The sequence below is a fragment of the Pyrus communis genome, chromosome 8 (assembly GCF_963583255.1).
Source record: "Pyrus communis chromosome 8, drPyrComm1.1, whole genome shotgun sequence".
Classification (NCBI taxonomy): Eukaryota; Viridiplantae; Streptophyta; class Magnoliopsida; order Rosales; family Rosaceae; genus Pyrus; species Pyrus communis.
In genome coordinates, this window is record NC_084810.1 from 25119993 (window position 1) to 25130459 (window position 10467).

A 10467-nucleotide genomic window follows, 5' to 3' on the forward strand; every position below is an offset into this window, starting at 1 on the left:
CCGTTTAACTGTCACATAGGTCGATTTGATGATGACCGTATGTGGTTCGTGTACGATGGCAAGGCTGCTGACGACTCTGTTCCTTATAGTCGCTTAGCGGTGTTTCGAGTTTCCATCTCAAACGACTCTGGTGGCAACTCAATCCTTTCTGCAAGTCTTGAGGCTGCGGAATTTTATAAGTTTAGATATTTCGACGATCTCGTTTCCTTCGCTTTTGTTACGTTCCATGAGGTGAAGCATGATAAAACTGAGGAGAAAAACTTTGGCAGGATTATACCACATGATCATCATTATTAATTAGGGGCGATGCAAGTTTTTGGAAACCAAAAATATTTCTGGATTGGATGCTTTCGCTTAATGCGTGTTTGATGTTTTATTCTTCTTAGAAGTAGTAATTTTAAATTGTATAAGTCATTGAATAACCATGTATCTTGTGTATGACTACTGTTATCTGTCATTGCTAAGATAACTATTAAACTTATCTTCCGCTGCTGCAGGCTGCAACCAAAGTATGTTCGCCGTGATGATCGAGAGCAGCAGCGGAAGATATGTTTGCCATAATCATCGAGGCTGCGGACTTTTAAGGTTTTCGTAGAACTTATAGACATGATTCTACATGTATGGTTTGTACCGATTCACGAGATTACTTAGCTTTCAGTTTGTGCCAACATTTAAGCAAGGACGATAGAAGAAATATGTCCGATTATTATTCCGCATGACAAACCTCGACAACAATATTAGTTTTCTATATGTTAAGGACGTCCTTATTTGAAGAAAATTAAGTACAGTAATTGTTCTTTGTGTAATTCATGTGTAAGTTTAAACAATCGTTCCTAGTGATATTTTGACCGAACAATACAATGTCAAGTGTAAGTTTCTTTTCACATAACAGTGCAATATCAGATCTGAAAGTTACACGATGACAAATCTGTTTCGAGCAAGCTACTCTCATGTGACTTCTAAAATTATCAGATATAGCACAATAATTCAACGGTCTTGTTTGTTTGTTGGGGTTAGTTAGATCAAGAGTAATCTTTACAATATCTTTCACCCAAAACATATTAAGGAGTTAAAAACTAATTGTTAAAAGTGGATCTATACGGAACCAAATTGACTAGAACAATGTTTTGTCACATACATCCAAATCTGAACCTCTCCGTGTAACTCTTTTAAAATCTCAAGTTAAATACGTATGAACCTTTAAAATCTTTTAAATTCTCAATTGAAGATACCTGTAGATTATATTAGAATATGACTAATATCAAAGAATTAAAGACTAACAAAAATCTATGTAATTAATTAACAGTTCAAGCAAATGACGCTTTAACGTTTTGATGAAAAACAATAATACTTATGCACTTTGTCGCAGTTCGATCTTCACCAATTCCCATGCTTTAAACATTTAACTATCTAATTAAATAACGTTTGTCAAAATAAAATAAAATAAATAACAGTTCAAAGATAATAAAAGCCCGTAGGAGGGTTGCAAGTGGACTAGCCTGTTAAATATTTTTATAAGAACAAATAAGGCCCAATCCATACCCAAAACACCTACTTCATATAAAATCAAAACCCTAGTTAATCCTTCTCTTCCTCTATCGAGCCTCTCTCTCTGCTCTCTCATATCGACGAAGACGCGCAGAGGAAGAGAGAAGAAGAAGAATCCCGGTCCAGGTACTTTCTCTTTCATCATAAAGTTCCAGTCTTTTCTGTATCATTTCTTAATCGCAATCGAATTAGACCATGCATAATCTAAGATCTTGTGGGTATGTTGAAAAATCGGTTTATATCTGTATCTTTGTATGAATTTGATGAAAGCTTTGATTTTTCTTATTTGGGTTTGTGTCAATTTGGATGCTTGTTCTGCTTTCGAGCTCGATAAGAATTTTTCAGGCACCTAATGATGAAATTGGGAATATTTAATCGCTTCGGATACGAAATTTAATTTAATTTTTTTACATTTGTTTTGTAAATTTGGAAGTGGATTAATTGAAGCAGTTGTGAAATCGTAGGTTCATGATTGCATCTTAGGCCCCGGAATGTTTCCATGGTGGTGGTTGTGAGAATAACTGTTGTAGTCCACTAGATAAGGCAGGGTTATTTTGCGTTATACGAATGTCTCGTATATTTATAATTTCATTGATATTATAGAGCTTGTGGGTGAGCCTTGGTGCAACGGAAGGGTTGCTTCTGTATGACCGAACCTAAGATCTGTCATTTACAAGTGAAGAAGAATACTACTAGAACGTTGAAGAAGAATACCACTAGAATGTAGTACCAAGTGGCATATAAAGCTTATTAGAGTAGAGGTTTATTGGAATAGATGTTTGTTTTGGTTTGTAAACGGGGTTTGTATGAATATCTGATTTTGTGCTGCTATATTAATCCCTTGATCAACGTTTGATTAATCTATGAAGGGTCGTAGTGAGCGGAGATAAAAATGCAGTCCAACGGAGCTCTTACAGCCATGGAACCACTAGAACGTAGTACTAAGTTGCATATAGAGCTTATTAGAGTAGAGGTTTATTTTAATAGATGTTTGTTCTGGTTTGTAAACGGGGTTTGTATGAATATCTGATTTTGTGCTGCTATAGTAATCCCTTGATGAACGTTTGATTAATCTTTGAAGGGTTGTAGTGAGCGGAGGTAAAAATGCAGTCCAACGGAGCTCTTACAGCCATGGAAGTTGAAGCAGGTCCATCTGCACCAAATTCAGCGGCTGTGACTTTACCACCCAAGCCATTGTTTGCGCCTTTGAAGGCTCATGAGATGTCAGATGGACAAGTCCAGTTCCGGAAAGTCTCTGTTCCGCCACATCGTTATTCGCCCCTCAAGAAAGCTTGGATGGACATATACACACCAATTTATGAGCAGATGAAGATAGACATTCGTATGAATCTCAAGGGTCGCAAAGTTGAGTTAAAGACTAGAGCTGACACACCCGAAGTAAGTAATCTACAGAAGTGCGCTGATTTTGTTCAGGCTTTCATGCTGGGCTTTGATGTTATAGACGCCATTGCCCTTTTGCGGATGGATGAGCTCTATGTAGAGTCGTTTGAGATCAAGGACGTTAAAACCCTTCGTGGGGAGCACTTGTCTCGTGCTATAGGAAGACTGTCCGGTAAGGGCGGTAAAACAAAGTTTGCAATCGAGAATGCTACAAAGACGAGGATTGTGATTGCTGACACCAAGATTCACATACTGGGTTCGTTTGCAAATATTAAAGTTGCAAGGGATTCTCTTTGCAGCCTTATCTTAGGGTCCCCTGCCGGAAAAGTGTATTCGAAATTAAGAGCAGTTACTGCCAGATTGGCCGAAAGGTTTTGATTTCGGGTTTGTCTTGAGTTATGTTAAGCCAATTGTAGTTTTGACTCTTGAGTATTTTGAGGATGCCTGTGTCTCTGCTAAAGGTGGTTGGAGGATTTTGTAACATCGTAGGGACATCTCGTAAGAATTTTATTTTATTTTATCTTTTGGAAACAAGTTGGTATGAATTGATTTTGTTATTATTATTATTATTATTATTATTATTATTATATGATTATACAGTTAATGCATATCCTACGAAAATAAATTGACTTAAAAACATGGAAATTAGGGAAAGTTGAAGTTTCTCTACAAGGTAATGTAACATGGGTAGAATCCAAGTCGATAAAAATGGATCTTGTTCGACCAAAGTAATGTAATCTATAAGAGAAGAGGGTTTGTTAACTTTTTGTCCTATTTTTTTTCAATTTTGCCCCACTTTTGAGTACACAAAATAATAATCAGATCCCTATTTTTCATATTTTACTCTTATTTTTTATACACAATATTTATATAAAGAAGACAAAATGATAATTATGTAACATTAAGAAAAATATGCCTTTATTAAGAGATCTTATCATCATTGTCCCATACTTTTTTTAAAAATTTTAAAGACTAATCACACTCCTTAATAAAAAACAAAAATGAAAATGAAAAAATATGCCCTTATTAAGAGATCTTATCATCATTGTCTTATGTTCTTTTTAAAAATTTTAAAAACTAATCACACTCTTTACTCAAAAACAAAAAAGAAAATGAAATTGTTCACACACAAAGTGCATGCTTATACCCTAGTATCTTTTAAATTAAACTATTAAGAATCATTAGGTAAAAATAGTTTTTGTAACTACAGCTCGATTGAGTAATTACTTTCTTATAGCAACAAGGCTTAAGTATTCTATAATTTAGATGAATTTTGTGTAAATTAGTCTCTTTTGTTGAAAAGAAAAAGAAAAAGAAAATGATTTTGAACCTGAGACGCATAGATAGAAATTCAATCTCATATCTATCAAGATATTGCGCCACGTGGTCATTTTATTGCATATATAAACTGATTACCGCAACACAGAACGATAGTCCTAAATGACGTGGAATTGGAAAGAGAGTTGAATGTTGGTTGAGTTTTCACGAGCGTCACAGTGCTATGGAAAAAACAAGGCCTGAAATGAATAAAGAGAAAGCATGCATGAAGTGATCGATGCATCGTGCATGAAATCAGAGAAAAGATGTCTGTGATGTACTGAGTATTCAAGCAGAGAATCTTCAGGTTTTGCTTTTATTTTCATGGAAAAAGTGGATCCAAAATTTACATTGTCCTACTTTCCAAAAAAATTTACTTTGTCCTTTAAGGAGAAAGCATGCATGAAGATGAAGTGATTGATGCACCATGCATGAAACTAACAGCAACAAGACGAGATATTTTTTTAATGTGATCAGAATACAGAATGATATATCACGTGTTATTATATAAATAGTGAGATATGTGTGTTAAAATGTTAATAATTAAAAAAAAAAAATTTCCAATCATTTATATAAAAATTTGTGGTATACCATTAGTATTCCGATTACAATAAAAAATTTCTCCAACAAAACAAAGGAATAAAAAAGAAAATGACATCACTCAGCTTACAAAGGCTGAAGATTCAATGGCTATTTGTAATCCAACGGTCACGGACAAGTTTGAAGGGTCGTTGAGGTTAGATTTTTGTAATCCAACGGCTATGGCCGAAGGACTTGGAGCATTTGTATTTTGTAAGTTGTGTAGGAGAATGATTTGGGTCATTTAACCATGCTTTCGTAGAGCTTTGTACACAAGAAGGAGAAAATCCAAACAGCAGAAATTTAGAGCACTGTGACTTTCGTGAACACTTGAGCTTTCCATCTTCAGATGGGCACCCCAAGCAAAGCTCCCTATCTTCTTCTTCGGCTTACCCTCTCTCGCTCTTTGTTTCTTCATCTCTCTCGCTTAAACTTCCTATCATTGATGCAATTGAAAATCCAAATCCTTACATTATCATGAACTATGTGATCTTCCCCAATGTTGTGTGTAATGGATTAACAGAAGTCCGGGAAGGAATAATAACAGATGAGACTACTGTTCATCAGTTCCTAGTACACTGCCACATTGTCCTTCAGCCATATTATCATGTGTATGTTCTTGAGAGAGCAACGCGATTCCAAACTAACCGTCGTCTTCCCCAAGTAAGTATCATGTTTTTATTATATTATATTATTTTTATTTATTTGATCAGTCCAAATTTTTGATTTTCCTGGAAGCATTTTTTCACTCAGCAATTTTTGTTATATTTTTCTGAGAAATCAATAGCGGGTTTGTTTGTATAGAGGAGTGGAGTGAGATTTCAATTACAAGAAGGTAGGATTTTTGGTCCACAGGGAGGCCTTGTCAAGTGAAGGCCAACTGGAATTTTGTGCTGACAAAGATGTCTGCATATATCTCTTTACTCCCCCTTTTTTTTTTTTTTTTTTTTTTTTTCCTATTCTTTCTTTCGTTCCTATTTGAACGGTTACGGTTAAATCACGTCAACATTTTATATTAATTTTCTATTAAAAGAGAAAGATAAAATATATAATATGAGAGGAGATGAGCAAGGGGATGAAAAAAAAAGGGGGAGAAAATTCTAGTTCCTTTACAAGGCCCTTCCTTCCTATTTGGACGGTTACGGTTAAACCACGTTAACATCTTATATTAATTTTATATTGAAAGAAAAAGATAAAATAGATAATGCGAGAGAAGATGAGGGAAGGGAATGAAATAAAAAAAAGGGAGAAAATTCTAGTTCCTTTACAAGGCCCTTGTCAAGAACATTGTAAGCGAATAGGAAATTACCATCCAAATTTTTTGAGGCAAGAGTTGTCCAGTCCACTGCTCGTTCTCCTTAGAGCAAGTATATCCCTAAAAATGCATTGCGTTCAGTCCATTTAATCAACTTAAATGAATGCTGATTGACTCTAATGAACAGTAATTGATCAAATGTATCTCCATTCTTAAAATGTGCTTGTACAAAGTCTAGTTAATTCATATTAAAATATTATTAATTTTATTTTTATAAAATAATAAATAAAAAAAATTAGTTTTAATTTCGGATATAATTTTTAATCAATATTGTCACGCTATGTGTCATTATCCCAAAGTATTATTATGTGAATAAATTTTCAATAAGATTTTCAACCAATCCTAACGCGTCACGTGTCACTATCTGTTTACAATAATTTAGTCAAGATTTCGATAAGATTTTCAACCGATCACATAGTGCCACGTGACATTATCCAGAATCTCATCATTTTTTTTTTGTCCATATAAACCTTACATCCATCATAATTTATACATCAAACTCAAACTAGCTCAGAATCATTCTTAATCGTTTTTAAATTTTGAGTTCTTACAATGTCTTCTTTAAGGAGATTGTATGAAATCGATGAGTAACAGAAAAACTTGTTGGCAGAATAGGAAGAATTGTTCAATCTCGAGGAAGGTGGAGATGAAGCTTTCGCAATGTAAGAGGATGATGATGATGAACATAGAAGGCAAAGAGCCTCACATTGTCGTCGTGTCATGGAAGTTGTGGGTTAGATATCCAAACTCAGATGCGCTGCAAACTTGGATAGAACTAGGGAAAGACGAGATAAAGATCTCTTAGAAGATAATTTTATCCCCAACAATTTATTCCCTAATCATATTTTTAGACGTCGTTTTAGAATGCAACGAAATTTGTTCGACAAAATCATGATTGCTAATTGCAATCATGATCCATACTTTGTGCAAAAAATAGAGGCTTTTCATGTTCTAGGTCTTCTTCCTGAGCCAAAAATTACTGCTACCTTGCGAATGCTTGCATATGGAGCATCTGCAGATCAAGTTGATGTGATAGCGAGGATGGGAAAATCAATTGTTCTAGAGTCCCTTATAAGGTTTTGCTTCGCAATTAAAGCCCTATACAACAATAAGTACCTACGGAAACCCACGACCATAGACTTGCGAAGGTTTTTGAAGAAGGGTGAGATGCGAGGCTTTTCTAGCATGTTTGGAAGCATCGACTGTATACACTGGACTTGGAAAAATTGTCCAAGTGTGTAGCAAGGAGCTTATGACGATAGAAAAAGGAGCCAAAAGTATCATTTTGGAAGCGGTGGCTTCATTTGATACATGAATTTGACATGCTTTTTTTGGTGTGCCGGGAACTCAAAATGGCCTCAATGTCCTTACCCAATCTCTAGTGTTCAACTAGGTGCTGTAAGGAAAAGCACTGAGAGTCACATATTGGGTCAATGACCATAAATACGAAGGAGCATATTACCTAGCAAACGACATTTATCCAAGATGGACAATGTTTGTCAAAACAGTGCCACATCCATAAAGTGAAAAAGAAAAACATTTCGCAAAATGTTAAGAGGGGTGTAGGAAGGATGTGAAGCGTTGTTTTGGTATCCTGCAATCTCGTTGGGCGATTGTCAGGGCTGCTGCTAGAATGTTTTGGTATCCTGCAAGCTCGTTGGAGCGTTGTTTTGATATCTTGCAAGCTCATTCCTACACCCCTCTTGACATTTTGCGAAATATTTTTCTTTTTCACTTTATGGATGTGACACTGTTTTGACAAACATTGTCCACCTTGGGTAAATATCGTCTGCTAGGTAGTATGCTCCTTCATATTTATAGCCAATGACCCAATATGTGACTCTTGGTGCTTTTCCTTGTAACACCTCGTTGAATGCTAGAGATTGAGCAAAGACATTGAGGTCATTTTGAGCTCCTAGAACACCAAAAAAAGTATGCCGAATTTATGTATCAAATGAAGCCACCACTTCCAAAATGATACTTTTGGCTCATTTTCTGTCGCCATAAGCTCCTTGCCATGCCCTTGGACAATTTTTTCAGGTCTAGTGCATACAGCCGATGCTTCCAATCATACCAGGAAAGCCTCGCATCTCACCCTTTTTCAAAAACCTTTGCAGGTCCATTGTCGTGGGTTTTCGGATGTACTCATTGATGTAGAAGGCTTCGATTGCAGAGCAAAACCTTATCAGGGACTCCATAACAGTTGATTTTTCCATCATTGCTATCTCATCCACTTGGCTTACAGATGCTTCATATGCAAGCATTTGCATGGAAACATTAATTTTTTGCTCAGGAAGAAGACCTAGAACATGATAAGCATCATTTTTTTGCACAAAGTATGGATCATGGTTGCAAATAAAAATCATGATTTTTTCGAACAAACTTCGTTGCATTCTAAAACGACGTCTAAAAATATGATCAGGGAATAAACTGTTGGGGATAAAATAATCTTCCAAGAGATCTTTACCTCGGTTTTCCATCTTTCTATCCAAGATTGCGGCATGTCTGGGTTTGGATATCTGATCCACAACTTTCATGATACGACGGAAATGTGAGGCTCTTTGCCTTCTATGTTCATCATCCTCATCCTTTTCCATTGCGAAAGCTTCATCTCCACCTTTCTCGAGATTGAACAATTCTTCTTGTCCTACAAACAATTTTTTATGTTGCTCATCGGTTTCATACAATCTTCTTGAAGAAGACATTGTAAGAACTCAAGATTTAAAAACGATGAAGAAGGATTCTGAGCTAATTTGAGATTGGTGTATGAATTAGGATGGATGTAGGGTTTATATAGACAAAAAAAGAAAGGATGAGGTTCTGGATAATGCCACGTGACATTGGTTGAAAATCTTATTGAAATCTTGACAAAATTATTGTAAACACATGACACGTCGGGATTGGTTAAAAATCTTATCGGAAATCTATCCATAAAATAGTACTTTCGAATAATGACACGTGGTGTAACAAGATTGATTGAAAATCTTATCGAAATCTTGGTCAAATTATTGTAAACAGATAGTGACTTGTGGCGCGTTGGGATTAGTTGAAAATCTTATCGGAAATCTATCCACAAAATAATACTTTTGGATAATAACACGTGGCGTCACAATACTGATTAAGAATCCTATCTGAAATTAAAACTATTTTTTTTAATTTATAAAATAATTAATAATATTTTAATACGAATTAATTAAATTTTGTGCCAGCGCATTTTCTGAATTCTGATGCTGTCCTTGACTTTGATTTTGAGTACCCGAGCTACCACCTCCTCCATAAACTGAACCAGATGCAATACCCTCGTTAGGTTGACCAGTAGAAAAATCACGGGCATAGTGTCCAGCGCCTCCACACCTAAAACACTGATCACTCCATGCAGCATAATTTCCTCGATGACGTCTACCATAACGCATACAAATCGGAGCGGCTGGTGTGAAATGACTAAAAAACTATCTCGATACCTCATTACCCGATCCTTCACTAGAAGATCCCTGAACCCTAACCGTGACGTTTGAATGATATTGAGTGTCTAGGGCCGATAGTAGAAGAACATGAACGCTCTTTGGTGCTCCGAGATAAAAAACCTTGACCCCGAGTAAACTGATTTCGAGGCAAATTATGATTGCTGCAATACAAAAGTGACCGTTCCACTCTCAAAGCTGCTCTGATCATACTCTCATAGGAATTATACTCATGTGCTGACGTAAAGTTGCGGATATCATCATCCAGGGCAATATCAAGTTGGTTCATCATCTCTTGCGGGTGCTCATAAGCAGAGGGAACGTGTCTCGCCAATCCTCTAAAAGTACAATCAAGTTCTGTCACCGACATGTTGCCCTGGCAACGCGCATAGAATTCTCGTCTCTTACTTGCTTTATACTAAGGACTCATAAAATAATATGAAAAGAGTCTCCGAAAAGTACTCCATGTCATTGGCCGATTACGTGGTTGAGATCATTTCGTAGACTCCCACCAAATTTTTGCACCACGTATAAGAAAATACCCTGCGGTCTTCGCCCGTTTCTCTGCAGGGCAATCCACACATTCAAAAATATCTTCAACATTTTCAAGCCATACCTTGGCCTCCTCACATGCGCCCACAACATTTAAATTAGTAACACCATGACTTCGGGCAATTTCCACATAAGTGTGGTTTTGCCCGCTATTCCTAGAGAATGCATGTTGTAGAAGGGCAACCAATTGATGAATTCCACTCAAAACACCAGTACGAGGATGACAAGGTACATTACCACCACGAGGCACATTCCCACCACGAGTATTCATGATTCTGAGAAAAAACCAAAAAC

General features: G+C 36.2%; 1 protein-coding gene across 1 annotated transcript; it reads left to right on the plus strand.

The window, feature by feature from the left end:
- Positions 1–1597: 1597 nt before the first annotated feature.
- LOC137742427 (uncharacterized) lies at positions 1598–3524 on the plus strand. The gene is made up of 2 exons (XM_068482289.1): positions 1598–1674; positions 2630–3524. The coding sequence occupies exon 2, from the start codon at positions 2653–2655 to the stop codon at positions 3325–3327; it is 675 nt and encodes a 224-aa protein (XP_068338390.1). The 5' UTR covers positions 1598–1674; positions 2630–2652; the 3' UTR covers positions 3328–3524.
- The last annotated feature ends 6943 nt before the right edge of the window (positions 3525–10467 follow it).

What these genes read in the sequence shown, in the direction of transcription:
- LOC137742427 (XM_068482289.1), top strand. Translation starts at nt 2,653, where the DNA reads ATGCAGTCCAACGGAGCTCTTACAGCCATGGAAGTTGAAGCAGGTCCA.